Here is a 19,202-nt window from a genome sequence, read left to right as displayed (position 1 = left end):
TCGGCAGGAACTCCCAAATTAAATGAATTTAAATAAATGGTGTAATCAAATGTGAAATGTCGCTCTGTTCTTCCTAAACCAAGTGAGTGGGCAAATGAGGACTGCATCTGCAGATCCGCCCAGAGCTGTTTTTTTTAACATCCTGACAACATTCTGGCGACCTCCAACATGGGTTTCAATGTTGCTATAAAGTTGCGGTTACGTGGCCATTAAGTTGCAGGAAGGTTGCCTGCATGTCGCCTATATGTCGCGGTAATGTTGTCAAATAACGTGGCGGCAACATCAAGGCGTCTTTCACTTTTCCGGTTGCCGCCACGTTGGAAATTAACGTGGCGGCAACGTAAACATTGGTTGGAAAATCACGTTGCGGCCACGTGATGGCCACGTTAGTGTGTTTGCTGGGCAGGCATCTTGTTTACACATTTAAACCATATTTGCACTTCGAATTTCGCTTCCAAACTGTAATAACTACATCTACAAAGTCTAAAGAAGATAACCATGTAGTCTGTTCATAGATAAGATCAATTTTGACAGAACTACAGACTTCGTGAAAGTAGCCTAGTAGTCCTACATAAAAGGCTCCATATTCACTTCATTGCAAAATCGCGGTTGGTCTGTTTACACACTAAAACCATATTTACACTTCGAAATTCGCTTCCAAATTGTAGTAACTACATCTACGAAGTCTAAGGAAGATAATCATGTAGTCTGTTCATAGATAAGATACATTTTGACAGAACTACAGACTTCGTGAAAGTAGCCTAGAAGCCCTACATAAAAGGCTCCATTAACTTCATTGCAAAATCGCGGTTGGTCTGTTTACACACTAAAACCATATTTACACTTCGAAATTCGCTTCCAAATTGTAGTAACTACATCTATGAAGTCTAAGGAAGATAATCATGTAGTCTGTTCATAGATAAAATACATTTTGACATAACTACAGACTTCGTGAAAGTAGCCTAGAAGCCCTACATAAAAGGCTCCATTAACTTCATTGCAAAATCGCGGTTGGTCTGTTTACACACTAAAACCATATTTACACTTCGAAATTCGCTTCCAAATTGTAGTAACTACATCTACGAAGTCTAAGGAAGATAATCATGTAGTCTGTTCATAGATAAGATACATTTAGACAGAACTACAGACTTCGTGAAAGTAGCCTAGAAGCCCTACATAAAAGGCTCCATTAACTTCATTGCAAAATCGCGGTTGGTCTGTTTACACACTAAAACCATATTTACACTTTGAAATTCGCTTCCAAATTGTAGTAACTACATCTACGAAGTCTAAGGAAGATAATCATGTAGTCTGTTCATAGATAAGATACATTTTGACAGAACTACAGACTTCGTGAAAGTAGCCTAGTAGTCCTACATAAAAGGCTCCATATTCACTTCATTGCAAAATCGCGGTTGGTCTGTTTACACACTAAAACCATATTTACACTTTGAAATTCGCTTCCAAATTGTAGTAACTACATCTACGAAGTCTAAGGAAGATAACCTTGTAGTCTGTTCAACGATAAGATACATTTTGACAGAACTACAGACCTCGTAAAAGTAGTACCTAAAATGAGTGTGATAAATGGCCATCACGTAGCCTAAAGCATATAGCACTAGCATATGACAACAGCAAATAGCTAACGTTTACGTTAGCCTAACTTACTTATCGTTGACGTTGACCCGACACGTTTATAAGTTAGACCATAGACTGATAAGGACGTCCATCAAAATTCCGTGTGTATCCTGTGTATCTTTCGTGCTGCTATCCTGTTGCCTCTTCCCTGTTGTTCCGGCAACAAGGTTTTTACGCGATATTTACGCCACATCCCAGAGAGTTGTTGTTTGGTGGGTCAGGTGACGAGCCGTCGAATCACAGCACATCACCCAGAATGCATTGCAACACACCGTCTAGAAGGGACTCAGCGTTAGGTCGGCTTTATATAACATACAGAACCAATAGTAATATAACGTTGTCTGTAAGCTCCACAGATCGTGGCAAGACAATTGAATTGATTGTGGACTTCTTGCTGGGCAACGATGAGTAACTTGATTAGTAATGCTGCGTGGATATGCATAATATCTGTATGAAAGTGTGTTTCTCAATGTAATAATCTATACAACTGTACACATAACTAAGGTTAAATGGAGCTAGCTGGGCATAGGACTGGGCTGAATGGATTGGGAAAATACTTTATTTATTTATTTTTTTAATGACCTATATGAACATGGTTTGGCTTTAAAAAATTCGCGCTGTCTCATCTTTTTTTACATTACCTTTACACTTAGTGCTGGCAAGGCATTGAACTGGGCTTCATTCGAGGATTCCAACGGTACCTCATTCATGAAAATCGGACATACGGGTCAAAAGTTACATGCACACACCTTCATATACACAGACAGCCCAGCCCAGCCCATTAGAGCTCTGCCAGATGGCTCAGAACTCTGCCAGGTGCAAGCTTAAACAATTAGAGCTGTGATGTCACAATCGAATTAGAATCCTTGAACATTCCGCCATTCATTTCAATGGGGCCCAAAAACGCCGAAAAACGGGAATACCGCGAAAACGACAAGGGCCAGCGACACGAAATTAACAAGCAAGTTACACCGGTTCGGGCCTGAATTTTTGGAGTTCGAACCGCGTCGATAGCTCAAACGGTCTAGGAGGAGTAGTTCGGCCAAAAAGTGGGTGAAAAAGAAGATATAACTAGAATTGCGGTTCCGAGGAACTGCAAGAGTGGGTTTGATCTGGGGCACGGAACTCGGCCTCATCCAAGGATTCCAACGGTACCTCATTTATGAAAATCGGGCACACGGATCAAAAGTTATCTGCATCAACGCAACATCCAATAAGCTAAAACGCATAAATAACGTGGTTGCTATGCTGGTTGCTAGGGCAATCATGCTGGTTGCTCAGGTGGTCGCTAGGTTAGAGGGCAGTGCCTCCTGAGAGGCCTGAAGGGTCAGTTCTGAGGTTGTTGACTGCTGAAACCGAAAAATGTTGTTAAAACTTGTTTAAATGATCACACGACGCCTCCTTGCTGCTTTGTCGTCTACATCAGCCTTTCTCAAACTTCTTTGACCTGAGGCCCAGTCAAGGCATACTTTGGGGTCATAGGGCCCACCTACATGAACCCACCCCCTCCTCCCACCCCCCATCAAATTGTAATATCATCACAATTATTATTTTTTTTATACTATATTGCTATACATGCACTTCAAAACAGTCAATGTTTAAAGTGCTAAGATTGTTCACAAAAGTTTGTGAAAGCATGCACATCAGAGTACTGCTTTACTAATGTAAAATATAATTAGGCCTACACTAGTTTCATTGTTTTTGCATTGTTGCATGATTGATATGCTATTTAATTACATTTCATTTGAATGCCTGAATGTAAGAATTCAGGAAACACAATACCAGCTTTTAACATTTATGTTGTTTACTAGTTTATGTAAATCACATAACACATGAACTGTTTACATACTACTGATAGCCCATTACTGTACACAATAATACTGTGCCCATTCATTAACATTAAACATCAGGCGTATTGTTTACACATTTAAACCATATTTGCACTTCGAAATTCGCTTCCAAATTGTAGTAACTACATCTACGAAGTCTAAGGAAGATATCTATAAACATACTACATGGTTAAGATACATTTTGACAGAACTACAGACTTCGTGAAAGTAGCCTAGTAGCCCTACATAAAAGGCTCCATTAACTTCATTGCAAAATCGCGGTTGGTCTGTTTACACACTAAAACCATATTTACACTTCGAAATTCGCTTCCAAATTGTAGTAACTACATCTACGAAGTCTAAGGAAGATAATCATGTAGTCTGTTCATAGATAAGATACATTTTGACAGAACTACAGACTTCGTGAAAGTAGCCTAGTAGCCCTACATAAAAGGCTCCATTAACTTCATTGCAAAATCGCGGTTGGTCTGTTTACACACTAAAACCATATTTAGACTTCGAAATTCGCTTCCAAATTGTAGTAACTACATCTACGAAGTCTAAGGAAGATAAAACTGTAGTCTGTTCAACGATAAGATACATTTTGACAGAACTACAGACCTCGTAAAAGTAGTACCTAAAATCAGTGTGATAAATGGCCATCACGTAGCCTAAAGCATATAGCACTAGCATATGACAACAGCAAATAGCTAACGTTTACGTTAGCCTGACTTACTTATCGTTGACGTTGACCCGTTGACGTTGACGTTCTTTTTAATAAACTGCCTGTAGTTCTGAATGCTTCGCTTTACATGTAGATACCCTCATTATGCTACGGTGTAAGTGTGTTGCTATTTGGAGCCTTGGTAGCTATTTATTTTTACTACGTTTAGTTCAAGTGTTCTGGTTCAAGCATCGTTGTGTTTGGTGGGTCAGGTGACGAGCCGTCGGATCACAGCACAGCACCCAGAATGCATTGCAACACACCGTCTTAAAGGGACTCATCGTTAGGTCGGCTTTAAATAGCATACAGAACCTATAGCAATATAACGTTGTCTGTAAGCTCCACAGATCGTGGCAAGACAATTGAATTGAGTGTGGACTTCTTGCCGGGCAATAATGAGTAACTGAACTTGAATAGTAATGAGTGGATGTGCATAATATCTGTATGAATGCGTGTTTCTCAATGTAATAATCTATACAACTGTACACATGACTAAGTTCAAATGGAGCTAGCTGGGTATAGGACTGGGCTGAATGGATTGGTGAAATACTTTATTTATTTATTTTTTTAATGACCTATATGAACATGGTTTGGCTTTAAAAAAAAGGAGACAGCGCTGCGCCTCTTTTTTTACATGACCTTTACACTTAGTGCTGGCAAGGCATTGAACTGGGCTTCATTCAAGGATTCCAACGGTACCTCATTCATGAAAATCGGACATACTGGTCAAAAGTTACATGCACACACCTTCATATACACAGACAGCCCAGCCCAGCCCATCAGAGCTCTGCCAGGTGGCTTAGAACTCTTCCAGGTGCAAGCTTAAGCAATTAGAGCTGTGATGTCACAATCGAAATTTGAATTCTGAACATTCCGCCATTCATTTCAATGGGCCCAAAAAACGCAGAAAAACGGGAATACCGCGAAAACGACAAGGGCCAGCGACACGAAATCAACAAGCAAGTTACACCGGTTCGGGCCTGAATTTTTGGAGTTCGAACCGCGTCGATAGCTCAAACGGTCTAGGAGCAGTAGTTCGGCCAAAAAGTGGGTGAACGGGAATAATAAATAAACTAGAATTGCGGTTCCGAGGAACTGCAAGAGTGGGTTTGATCAGTGGCACGGAACTCGGCCTCATCCAAGGATTCCAACGGTACCTCATTTATGAAAATCGGGCACACGGATCAAAAGTTGTCTGCATTAACGCAACATCCAATAAGCTAAAACGCATAAATAACATGGTTGCTATGCTGGTTGCTATGGTGGTCGCTAGGTTGACATTACAGGGGTGGTTTCTAGGTTGTTGCTAGGGTAATTAGTTAGTTGCTAGTAAGCCATCTTAAGCTGACTGCATAAAGTGATTATTTTAAGAGATACATTTTCAAACCAGAACTGTGTATAGGTCATGGTTAAAAACGTATCAGAATCTCAGAAATAATCACGTAATGCAGCCAGTTTAAGTTTTTTTAAGAAGTCAGATTTTTTAAAGGCAATCAAATTTCTGCTGACTCTCTTCTGGCTGCGGTTAAAGGCCAGCGCCTCCTGAGAGGCCTGAAGGGTCAGTTCTGAGGTTGTTGGCTGCTGGAACCGAAAAAAGGACTGCATTTTCTTAAAAGACAATGTGACTGAAGTGCGGGCAAAGTTTGCACAGAAATGTACGATTTTTCCCACCCTCATCGACCTCGTCATAAAACTTGTTTAAATGATCACACGACGCCTCCTTGCTGCTTTGTTGTCTACATCAGCATTTCTCAAACTTCTTTGACCTGAGGCCCAGTCAAGGCATACTTTGGGGTCATAGGGCCCACCTACATGAACCCACCCCTTCCTCCCAACCCCTATCAAATTGTAATGAGATCACAATTATTATTTTTATACTATATTGCTATACATGCACTTTAAAACAGTCAATGTTTAAAGTGCTAAGATTGTTCACAAAAGTTTGTGAAAGCATGCACATCAGAGTACTGCTTTACTAATGTAAAATATAATTAGGCCTACACTAGTTTCTTTGTTTTTGCATTGTTGCATGATGCTTGCATGAGAAATACTTCTCAAAACAACAGCAATTATATGGGTGCCGTTGTTTTGGGATGTTTCCCTCATGCAAGCATCATACACTGATAGAGTATATATATGCTATTTAATTACATTTCATTTGAATGCCTGAATGTAAGAATTCAGGAAACACAATACCAGCTTTTAACATGTCTGTTGTTTACTAGTTTATGTAAATCACATAACACATGAACTGTTCATACTACTGATAGCCCATTACTGTACACAATAATACTGTGCCCATTCATTAACATATATTAAACATCAGGCGTCTTGTTTACACATTTAAACCATATTTGCACTTCGAATTTCGCTTCCAAACTGTAATAACTACATCTACAAAGTCTAAAGAAGATAACCATGTAGTCTGTTCATAGATAAGATCAATTTTGACAGAACTACAGACTTCGTGAAAGTAGCCTAGTAGTCCTACATAAAAGGCTCCATATTCACTTCATTGCAAAATCGCGGTTGGTCTGTTTACACACTAAAACCATATTTACACTTCGAAATTCGCTTCCAAATTGTAGTAACTACATCTACGAAGTCTAAGGAAGATAATCATGTAGTCTGTTCATAGATAAGATACATTTTGACAGAACTACAGACTTCGTGAAAGTAGCCTAAAAGCCCTACATAAAAGGCTCCATTAACTTCATTGCAAAATCGCGGTTGGTCTGTTTACACACTAAAACCATATTTACACTTCGAAATTCGCTTCCAAATTGTAGTAACTACATCTACGAAGTCTAAGGAAGATAACCTTGTAGTCTGTTCAACGATAAGATACATTTTGACAGAACTACAGACCTCGTAAAAGTAGTACCTAAAATTAGTGTGATAAATGGCCATCACGTAGCCTAAAGCATATAGCACTAGCATATTACAACAGCAAATAGCTAACGTTTACGTTAGCCTAACTTACTTATCGTTGACGTTGACCCGACACGTTTATAAGTTAGACCATAGACTGATAAGGACGTCCATCAAAATTCCGTGTGTATCCTGTGTATCTTTCGTGCTGCTATCCTGTTGCTTTTTCCCTGTTGTTCCGGCAACAAGGTTTTTACGCGATATTTGCCACATCCCAGAGAGTTGTTGTTTGGTGGGTCAGGTGAGGAGCCGTCGAATCACAGCACAGCACCCAGAATGCATTGCAACACACCGTCTAGAAGGGACTCAGCGTTAGGTCGGCTTTAAATAGCATACAGAACCTATAGTAATATAACGTTGTCTGTAAGCTCCACAGATCGTGGCAAGACAATTGACCGATCCCAAGCCCCTCCTCCCATTGTCAGTCCCATAGTTACGGTTGCTAAGTCGGACAACTTTGCAGGAAAGTGTGCGAGAACGCGTGTTCAACATGGGGACGCAGCACATTTAGCCTAGTGCAACAGTGTATGCTGGATTTCTGGGCGTCAAGTAATATTGATATATTCAAAAAACAGAGGTCAGAAAGGCCTTCAGTATGCAGAAGGACACATTCACAATGTCCGCTGTCATCAACGAACACCACAAATTGAGGACAAAAAAATCCGGTGTCGTGGATCTTAATGGGATGCATGTTAACTGGATAAACAATTAGCACGTTATCCCGAGCAGGTAGTTTACCTTATTTGCTGCAGATGTGACTCTGATTCAATAAACAGGTCTGTGCGAACATATGGTGTTGACGTGTCCATAACAAAATCTAACCATATTTCGAGGATTAGTAAGACGGGACCAAGTGCTGCAGATCCAAGTTCACGCAACTTGGGAGAGTGACTAGCCTGTTAAGCAGCTCATGTTGGGGAGGTGGAGAGATAGCTTCTCTTCGGTAGGCCGAGAGTCTACTTATTATTTTGAATGGCTGCTTTAGAAGGAAGAGTTCAAATAAACATGATACAAGTGTATTGAAAAGAAACCACTCCGAGTTCAAACCCATAGGCCTACCACGCATGACATAGGCTATCTGCAGTTTGCAGACGTGGTTTGTCTTGCACTAGACTTCATCATTAAGCTATAATTAATTTAAACGTGGGCAATGTAGTAGGCTAGGTCTAATATTGGCGATGTCAAGACTGCATAGCCTATAGCAAGGCATAGTTTTGAATCAGCACATGATTCGATCTTTAGAAGACAGTAGCCTATCTCTCGTTCAGCCATCAATAATGCATCGCAGTAGGCTATTATTGTGTTTGTTGAAAAAATGATCATTAGCCTATTTCTGTCAACAGTCTTCTATCCCAAGTATGGCAATGTAGCAAAGCTGAAAGTATGTTCTTGATGTGTTTAAGGCGATACGTGATTGAAGGTGTAGCCTTTTGGGCGTCTTCCAATCGTATGAATGTGCGAGTTCAGTTCCTGCAAGGTAGGTATATTTTTTTGCGTAGGCTTATGTTGTCGTTTCATCAGTGGAAACCAGATTTAGTTATGTTTTTGTGTGTAGTTATGAACACAAATAAAGGGAACATTTTCGTACACACTCAGATTTCTTTACTGAAAAGTAGCAGCCTATCCAAAGTTATGCAAAGTTAGGCCTATGTGTTAACGTTTCACACGGTCAGGATATCGGATGTCACTTCTACAAGTATCTCAGGCTTATCTTTGAACCTTTTTAAACTCTTTAGTTATTTAGCTACTTAGGCTACTCGCAAAAGAAGCATTATAGCATTCGCATAACTGGCGTATTGTCATACAGAACGGACACTAGAAAATTCAAAATTGACCGAGGTTGACCGAGGTCCTCCGAAGTCCTCATTGTGACATAGTAAAAGGGGGCGGGGCTTGGGATCGGTCAATTGAATTGATTGTGGGCTTCTTGCTGGGCAACGATGAGTAACTTGATTAGTAATGCTGCGTGGATATGCATGATATCTGTATGTAAGTGTGTTTCTCAATGTAATAATCTATACAACTGTACACATGACTAAGTTCAAATGGAGCTAGCTGGGTATAGGACTGGGCTGAATGGATTGGTGAAATACTTTATTATTTATTTTTTTAATGACCTATATGAACATGGTTTGGCTTTTAAAAAAAGATGACCTTTACACTTAGTGCTGGCAAGGCATTGAACTGGGCTGAATGGATTTGGAAAATATATATATATTTTTTTTAATGACCTGTATCAACATGGTTTGGCTTTAAAAAAAAGATGAGACAGCGCTTTGTGTGGTAGCTTCAACATTAACTCGACTTGGTGAGGATGATAATACATAAATAAATGTTTAACTTTGATGACTTTGAAGGCGAAGGAAGTGTGAGAAGAATTTCTGTGTATCTATCATATGAGTTACAAGATTCAGTTCGATGGCTAACGTCACGAAGTTAAGTGTGAGTCTGCGCAGTACTGGGGGGACCAACTGAAAAATCGTTCTATTTGACTCAGTGCCCTCCCATTGAAAACGACGGAGTCTGTTCGTCCATTTCTTTTACTGTCTATGGATCTGCACAGATCTGCCGCAAGTCGAACTCCCCTATTGACCTCTCCAGAATAAGTCCCGCCTCCGTAACTTCCGTATCCATCCAACTTCCCGGCGTGGATTGTCTATGAGAAATAACATGGCGTTTCGAAATATCATACCGGTAAAACATCTGTAGGTAGCGAAATTGAAAAAGCTGGTGGGCAGATTAGCCTACACACTTCTGCCATATAGTTTCCACTGGATTTTTTGATTGTCGGTGCCGTTTAAGTAGTATACTTTAGACTATACTACTTAAACGGCACCGAAAATAAAAAAAATCCAGTGGAAACTAGATGGCAGAAGTGTGTAGGTCAATCTGCCCAGCAGCTTTTTCTACTTTGTCACCTACAGAGTTTGACAGGTACGATCTTTCAAAACGCCATGTTATTTCCCATAGACAATCCACGCCCGGAAGTTGGATGGATACGGAAGTTAGGAGGCGGGATATATTCTGGAGAAGTCTATTTACGCCACATCCCAGAGAGTTGTTGTTTGGTGGGTCAGGTGACGAGCCGTCGAATCACAGCACAGCACCCAGAATGCATTGCAACGCACCGTCATGAAGGGACTCATCGTTAGGTCGGCTTTAAATAGCATACAGAACCTATAGTATTTTAACGTTGTCTCTAAACTCCACAGATCGTGGCAAGACAATTGAATTGATTGTGGACTTCTTGCCGGGCAATGATGAGTAACTGAACGTGAATAGTATTGATGCGTGGATGTGCATAATATCTGTATGAGAGTGTGATTGTCAATGTAATAATCTAATGAACTGTACATATGACTGACTTTGAATGTAGCTAGCTGGGCATAGGACTTGGCTGAATGGAGTGGGAAAATACTTTATTTATTTATTTATTTTTTTAATGACCTATATGAACATGGTTTGGCTTTAAAAAAAAGATGAGACATCTTTTTTTACATGACCTTTACACTTAGTGCTGGCAAGGCATTGAACTGGGCTGAATGGATTTGGAAAATATATATATATATATATATATTTTTTTAATGACCTGTATCAACATGGTTTGGCTTTAAAAAAAAGATGAGACAGCGCTTCGCGCTGTCTCATCTTTTTTTACATTACCTTTACACTTAGTGCTGGCAAGGCATTGAACTGGGCTTCATTCAAGGATTCCAACGGTACCTCATTCATGAAAATCGGACATACTGGTCAAAAGTTACATGCACACACCTTCATATACACAGACAGCCCAGCCCAGCCCATCAGAGCTCTGCCAGGTGGCTTAGAACTCTTCCAGGTGCAAGCTTAAGCAATTAGAGCTGTGATGTCACAATCGAAATTTGAATTCTGAACATTCCGCCATTCATTTCAATGGGCCCAAAAAACGCAGAAAAACGGGAATACCGCGAAAACGACAAGGGCCAGCAACACGAAATCAACAAGCAAGTTACACCGGTTCGGGCCTGAATTTTTGGAGTTCGAACCGCGTCGATAGCTCAAACGGTCTAGGAGCAGTAGTTCGGCCAAAAAGTGGGTGAACGGGAATAATAAATAAAGAAATAAAGAAAACTTAAGAAGAACAATAGTGGTCTTGCTGGATCAAACCCACTAATAAATAAAGTAAACTTAAGAAGAACAATAGTGGGCTTGCTCCGCAAGCCCACAGCATGGCTTCGCCATGCTGTGGTCTTGCTGGATCAAACCCACTAATAATAATAAGAAAACTTAAGAAGAACAATAGTGGTCTTGCTGGATCAAACCCACTAATAATAATAATAAGAAAACTTAAGAAGAACAATAGTGGGCTTGCTCCGCAAGCCCACAGCATGGCTTTCAGCCATGCTGTGGTCTTGCTGGATCAAACCCACTAATAAAGAAAACTTAAGAAGAACAATAGTGGGCTTGCTGGATCAAACCCACTAATAATAATAATAAGAAAACTTAAGAAGAACAATAGTGGGCTTGCTGGATCAAACCCACTAACAATAGTGGGCTTGCTCCGCAAGCCCACAGCATGGCTTTCAGGCCTCGTATCAGAAATACAGACAGATCAGCAAACTACTACAGGGCTTGTGGCTCTAAGGGAAGCCCACAGCCCCTAACACTAGGGAACAGATTTGAATGCCTTCGGGACGTGACAGAGGAATTTCCCAGGGAACAGACCCAAAGCAGGCAGCGATCAAACCACAACAATAAGGACACAGACAAGAAGCAGCACTCGACACCTGTTCATCCCACAACCCTCGTTCTAGCCCACTCTGCTGTGAGACATATAAATGGGGAAAGGATGATTGTATGTTGTTTCCCAAATGCTTCAGTGTCTGACACAAAAAACAAGCTTGCAGAACTGGTGTCAAAATATGCAACTATCAAGCGCATCATTGTGCATGTTGGAGCAAATGACATCTACAGAGAACAGCTGTATGTCAAAGAAGATTTCAAGGAACTTTTCTCGGCCCTATATGAGCTTGGAATACAAATTTTCATCAGTGGCCCACTCCCAGCAGAGGGAAGCTTTGTATTTTCCAGACTATTCAGTTTAAACACCTGGCTCGCAAAAACATGCTTTTCAGTTGGGATGAATTTTATTGACAATTTTAACCTTTTTTGGAATCGCAGGGAATACTTCAGACCAAATGAAAAAACAGAGATACGCCCACCCCCCCCTGCTGTGGGGCCCTCTGGTAACCACCCGCTAGCCTCCACTGAAATGCAGACCTTGGAGAAACATAAACAACCAGCTCAACAATGTCAAGCCATGTCCACTGGACAAGATAAGATGGGTGCTGCTAAAAAGACTCAAAGTCAATCACTGGCGTCAAACTCCCTGGAATCTCAGCAAACAAATGGATGTGATGAGCATGAGGAGATAGCACCTATCAAAGCTGCTGAGGGGCTATCAGAAAGGAAGGGTCATGTTGTAACACCAGTACCAATACCCCTCCCCACCTCCGTCGACTCCTTGTCACCACAAAGACACAACAACATGGAATACACTACTGGAATACATGCTGAAAGCGGAGCATCTGCAACAAACTTCCCAGAACCTCAGCAGGCAGATGGAGACTCTGGATCAATTTTCAACCCCAACCTCCTTGATTTCCCATCACCACCCACACCAAATCACGTCCCCACCCAATCAAACTCCCCAGGCAACACAAACCCCCCTAATCTCCCATCACTATCCCCACCCCGTCATCCCACCACCCACTCAAACTCCACAGGATCCCCTGAATACCCATCACCATCCCCACCCAAGCACATGATGTTCCCTGCAAGAATGGAGAGACTGCTACCAGTAGCCATGCAGAGTTTTACTAGCCCAAGATCATTAGCACCAAAGAAGCGAAGGGCACCTCCACCCCCTCGCCCTCCCCCTCCCCGTTTAGAAGGATCTCTTAAGCAGCAGCAACCTCTCAGTTCATTTTCTCAGCCGGCATATAGCGTGGAATGTGCAGTGGAATGTGCAGTGGAATGTGCAGTGGAAAATACAGATGGCAGCAGCAGGGGACAATTATATGATGACTGTACTGCATGATATTCTCAGGGTCCCTGCAATATAAATGGTACTGTACTGCATGATATTCTCAGGGTCCCTGCAATATAAATGGTACTGTACTGCATGATATTCTCAGGGTCCCTGCAATATAAATGGTACTGACCGTAGCTTTGAGAACATGCCGGGACCCAGTAAGCCCATGACATTCTCTATTCCTGTATTGACAAGAAATAGAACATAAATGCATCGAGCTTATAGGGTAAACCAGTCCAATACCACATCAACCTCAGATTTCTCCCATGGACCATATTTCCCCAACACTCACAGCAAAACTAGCACTCCTAAATATCAGATCTCTTTCAAACAAATCATTCTTAATTTATGATCTAATTTGCACACACAACCTTGATTTTTTACTTTTAACTGAGACATGGTTAGATCAAGCAAACAGTGCTGCTACTCTCATAGAATCAGCTCCCCCAAGTTTCAGTTTTTTGTGTGCTACCAGAGCAAATAAAAGAGGTGGGGGGATAGCCACAATTTTCAAGACGTCTTTTCAGTGCAATCAGTCGTCATTCGGTGACATTTGAATATCTGTGTGCATGCATTAAGTCTTCTCCTCAGATTTTATTACTGACAATTTACAGGCCTCCAAAACATTCAGCTAAAGTTTTTCTTGAAGAGCTAGGTGAACTGCTATCAGTTGTTTGCATAGAGTTTGACTATCTTATTATATCAGGGGATCTAAACTTGCATGTGGATAATCCTGAAAACAATGATGCCAAGGAATTCATTGCACTAATCGATACTTTCTCCCTAACACAGCATGTACAGGGGCCAACACACTCTCTCGGCCATACCCTCGACCTTGTTATCACAAAGGGTCTCGATGTCTTTACAGCTGTTAAAGACCTGGCCTTATCTGATCATTTCTGCATGTTCTTTGATGTGTCTATGTCCCCACACACTCAAAACACAGCTATGATGGTAAAAAGGAGAATCATAAATGATCAGACAAGTGCTCTCTTTGAGCAAGCACTTTCACTAAAGTCAAGTCAACTGTCAGACTCTGTAGAAGACTTATTTGATCACTTTAATGCAAAAATGGCAAACATTATGGATGACATTGCTCCATTACAATTCAAGAAAGTTAAGGACAAACAGAAAGCACCATGGAGGCAAAATCCAGCAGTTAAACTTCTAAAAAGAGAGTGTAGGAAGACTGAAAGAAAATGGCGTAAATACAAACTTCAGATCCACTATGAAATCCATAAAGAGATGCTCCGCATATAACTCTGAAATATGAAAAGCAAGACAGTCTTTCTTTTCTAACATTATCAATAGAAGTTCAAATAACACTCGTATTCTATTTTCAACTGTTGATAAGTTAACAAATCCCGCCTCACAATAGAGCTGCACAGTCCCGCCCACAGCCGATGCCGGATGTAAAAATTCAATGCAATTTCTCCATTGACAATTGCGGTGTAAACCATAAAAACTTAACTGCACGTGGTAGACTTAAAACCAGCTACGGTTGTACTAAGCGATTGTATATGCTCCTATAGACACCAAGAGTTCGTGGGGCACTAACCTTGTTTTGAGATAAATGCCTTTTATTCGCGATCTCTTGGTACTTGTATCAACAAGGATTGGGGTTTATACATCACACAAACTTAGTCAGGGCCAATACACTATCAAATAGACCACTGTAAATGTTAGTTTAAACAATTAAACGCGGTGGTTTATGGGATGAGTAGTTCCTTCGCTCGGAAATGAAAATATGTACACAGTCTTGTACCTTTGACTTTTTTGGGATTTTCTCTTCGTTTTTTCACTCGAAATGATATGTTGTATGCTTATGAGTTATGCCGTAGCTGGTTAGCCTAACGGCTCCCACACACAGCTGCGTGCATCGCGTTGCTGGAGACGCATCCCATTCACTTTACATGGGCTCACGTGATCCGTCGCCGAACTGAATTGTGGGTTCGTCGCGTCGCGTTTCTCCCGTCGATCGCGTTGAGGAGTTCAGCTGTTGCTGCACCGACAGACGGCACCGGCCAATCAAGCCAATCTACGGACGGCACCAACCAATCACATTACGGTTTTACTTCAAGTCATTTGCATAGCTACCGTCGGGAACACCCACTGGCATGCATTGACGGAACGCAGCTGTGTGTGGGAGCCGTATGACATGCTGTAAAACTCTTTAGATACGGATTTTTCCAAACGTCAATGGGACAAATGAATGGGAATCTTACATCCGGCACCTAACCGCGTTTTTGGCTGTGGGCGGGACTGTGCAGCTCTATTAGCGCCTGAACTTCTCTCAACTAATAAATGCAATGAGTTTTCATCTTTTTTTAAAGGTAAAATTGACAAAATCAGACTCAACCTATCTGCTCAATTACAAATTCAACAACCTGAACTTCTAGCAACAAACAGAGGGAAACTAAACTTGATGTCAGAGTTCAGCTTAATAGACTACGAAACACTTGAAAAAACGGTACAGAATCTCAGCTCTTCCACATGTGTCTTAGACACTCTGCCTACCAATTTCTTCACCTCATAGCGGTTTATGTAAATGTATCACTGCTGTCTGGCACTTTTCCTAAGTCACTGAAAACAGCTGTTGTAAAGCCACTTCTCAAGAAGAATAACCTGGATGCCTCCATGCTAAACAATTACAGGCCCATATCCAATCTACCTTTTATTGGCAAAATTATTGAAAAAGTAGTCTTTAATCAATTAACCACCTTCCTAACATCAAATGGGTATTTTGATTACTTTCAGTCTGGTTTTCGGGCAAATCACAGCACTGAAACAGCTCTCATAAAAGTTTCCAATGACATACGCCTCAACACAGATTCAGGTAAAACATCAGTCCTAGTGCTACTGGACCTTAGTGCAGCATTTGACACTGTTGATCACAATATTTTACTACACAGACTAGAACAGCAGGCCCATATGAGAAGCACCGGACATCTGACCAGCAGGCCCATATCAGGCCCATATGAGAAACACTGGTCATTTGAGGGGCCAAAAAGCGCAATGTTTGCAACCCTATGTCCTATAATATAACATGATGTGTCCTGTTAACACTATGTACTATCATATAGCATGATGTGTCCTGTTAACACTATGTTCTATCAGATAACATGATGTGTCCTGTTAACACTATGTTCTATCATATACCATGATGTGTATATTCTTTTAGGTGCATCTGACCTGTCCATGGACAACATAAGTTATTTTAATAATAGTTATTTTAGCTAATTCTGGCATATTTACCTTTCATGTTTATTAATGTGCAATGTAGAGTTCTCAACGGGTCGGGTCGGCCCGACAAACCCGACGGGACCCGCAGGTTCGGGCCGAAAATATAAGCAAATGACTCGGGTCGGGTCGGACCTCGGGCTTAATCTTTTCTGCTCTGCTGCTGCGTGCAACGTGCATCATGGAGAGGGGCAGGGGCAGACGCTGCGTGCACGCCTTTAGCCTGGAGAAGATGGAGTTGGTGAAAAGTAGGCTGAACTTGCCGCAGGTGAATTCACCGTGGCTACTACAGGAGTGGGGAAATCAGAGGTCTGGAAAGTGTTTGGAGTGGTGCTGGATTCTGATGAAAATTCTGCAGGTTATGTGTAATGGTCAAAATGCAAGGTGCTGATTAAATATGTGACCCTGCAAGGCGAAACCAGTCGCTTTGGTAAAATTGACAAAAGTAAGTTACTGTGCTCACATGAACGGCCATGAACTAAGCTTTCCAACGATATGTATATCGAGGGTAGGCCTATTGCAAAAAGTATCGCTAAGATAACCGCATCCAAAGTTGGCATGGTTCTTCCGTCACGATACGCCAGAAGAGGAGAAAATAACCATTTTAAGTAAATTGTCACGCTAATGTGTTGAATCTTCACCTAAATAAAGTCAGGGTTTAACAGTCAAAACGTAGCCTATGTTTTACGTCGGGCCGCGGGCCGGGTTCGGGCAGATAATTCATGTTGATGTGTCAGGTTACATCGGGTCCGGGCTTTAAAAGCCACGGGCCGGGTCGGGTCGGGTTGTAATTTTCAGGCCCGTTGAGAACTCTAGTGCAATGTCCATGTCAAATAAACCTTAAATAAATAAACAAACAGGTTCCCCACTGGTCAAACGGAAATAGTGGATTACATCAAGCAGGTTCCCCACTGGTCAAACGGGAATAGTGGGTTGGAGTAAACAGCCTCCTGTCTACAAAAACAACACTCCATTGTCCAAAGGGACTTACACATGTCAACTATATTACAAGAGATTCCTTTGTCCCCGGAGCAACTTGGGGTTAAGTGTCTTGGACACAACGGTGGAAGCTGGGAATTGAACCCACGCTAACCCAGAGATACATATAAAGAGAGAGAGAGGTGGAGAGAGAGAGATGAAGAGAGAGAGAGAGAGGTGAAGAGAGAGAGAGAGAGAGAGAGAGAGAGAGAGAGAGAGAGAGAGAGAGAGAGAGAGAGAGAGAGAGACGGTGGCGGCGGCAGGGTCCAAGGCGTAAGGTACGTACCCCTGCAGCGAAACCCAGACTCCCATCCAGAATGCGTTTCTGAGAGAATGACAGAAGAGGAGGAGAGAAACACACACACACACCCACACACACACACAGAGATGTCAGACACAAAGGCTAACCTGCCAGTCACACGCACGCACGCACGCACACACACACACACACAGGGATGTCAGACACAAAGGCTAACCTGCCAGTCACACACACACACACACACACACAGGGATGTCAGACACAAAGGCTAACCTGCCAGTCACACACACACACACACACACACACAGGGATGTCAGACACAAAGGCTAACCTGCCAGTCACACACACACACACACACACGCACACGCACACACACCTGGCGGCTGGAGAAGACGAAGACCAGGGCAGCACCTGCAGCAGTGAGGGCCCAGGTGAACAGAGTCCCCAACAGCGCCTGAGCCACCGGACTATAGCCTGGCAACATCCTGCCCCTGCCCTGAGAGAGAGAGAGAGAGGGAGGTGGGGGAGAGAGAGAGAGATGGAGAGGGAGATGGAGAGAGAGGGGGAGATGGAGAGATGGAGGGAGAGAGAGAGGTTAGAATCCTGTTTGCCTGTTGCACTAGACATCCTGTTTGCAGACTACCCAGTTCCCTGAGTAAACAAGACCGAAGTGACGTGTGCTTACAAGATCATTCATCACGTCAGTTCATAATGTCTACCTGTTTTCAAAATAGTTCTAAGATACTGAACAAGTTTTCCCACTGGCGTTAACATCTATTATTTCTACCTGAACACCGTTACCAAGTACTGTGACTTCTAAATCAGTGTTTATGCCACGTAACGTTAGTCTACAGGCTGGTTTTAAATGAACTTCTTGAGCCAACCATAGACTGTGGAGCCAAAACTTAAATCCCAACTCGGTAGTAGGCTAGTAGCGTGACCAGAGCTTCGTTGTAGCGATAGTGAGTTTTAATTCTCCTGTGTTTCTAACACGTAGGCTACAGACTGGCTATCTTACTAGTGTTTCTTTAGGACGTGCACGGATATCACTATCAATACATGGACTTCTGACTTTGTAGCCTACCGTTCAATTATCTCCTTCTTCAATCTTCAGCACCGAGCGCATCAAGACAAGAAACACAACAGATACACTCTTTGTTGAGTGAAATGTCCCGTCTGCGGATGTAATGCGTGTAATGTTCGTTATTATTATTATACGCGTTTTGCAACTTACAAATGACTCCCAGACACCGTAAGTTGAAGTCCACCGTATTTACTTCCTACTTCCCTGTACACGTGTCTCGCGGATGCTCTAAGTCCCGCCCTCCCGATAATGTGATTGGATGCTGCTCAGAACGCCTCTAAAGCCGTGAAAACATCAGCTGAAACTGGGCATATGTCACTCAACTGATATATGTCAATTAGAGGTCTGCACTCCCGCGGTAGACCCGCGGGACCCGCGGGTCCCGACGCAAAAGAGTGCGGCGCGGGACAACTTTTGAAAGCTCTTTGCGGGAGCGGGCGGGATGA

General features: G+C 42.2%; 1 protein-coding gene across 4 annotated transcripts in view; it reads right to left on the bottom strand.

The window, feature by feature from the left end:
* The window catches only part of slc39a11 (solute carrier family 39, member 11), an 87,491-nt gene extending 68,516 nt beyond the window's left edge, over positions 1 to 18,975 (bottom strand). For 2 of the 4 annotated variants that reach the window (XM_076266809.1, XM_076266813.1), the window contains exons 1-3: positions 18,757 to 18,954; positions 18,049 to 18,168; positions 17,700 to 17,738 (exon numbers count right to left, since the gene is read on the bottom strand). In XM_076266809.1, coding sequence (XP_076122924.1) covers positions 17,700 to 17,738; positions 18,049 to 18,156 — 147 coding nt within the window. In that variant the 5' untranslated portion in view covers positions 18,157 to 18,168; positions 18,757 to 18,954. Of the gene's footprint in view, positions 1 to 17,699; positions 17,739 to 18,048; positions 18,169 to 18,756 lie in introns of all 4 variants that reach the window. The other 2 variants (XM_076266812.1, XM_076266811.1) reach the window with 2 other exon arrangements.
* Between the last annotated feature and the right edge of the window lie 227 nt (positions 18,976 to 19,202).

Source organism: Alosa pseudoharengus, unplaced genomic scaffold (genome assembly GCF_046254945.1).
Source record: "Alosa pseudoharengus isolate Yale_2024_CS ecotype anadromous, Long Island Sound unplaced genomic scaffold, YU_APseudo_1.1 YU_APseudo_1.1_scf_4, whole genome shotgun sequence".
Lineage (NCBI taxonomy): Eukaryota > Metazoa > Chordata > Actinopteri > Clupeiformes > Clupeidae > Alosa > Alosa pseudoharengus.
This window is presented reverse-complemented; position numbering and strand designations above follow the sequence as displayed.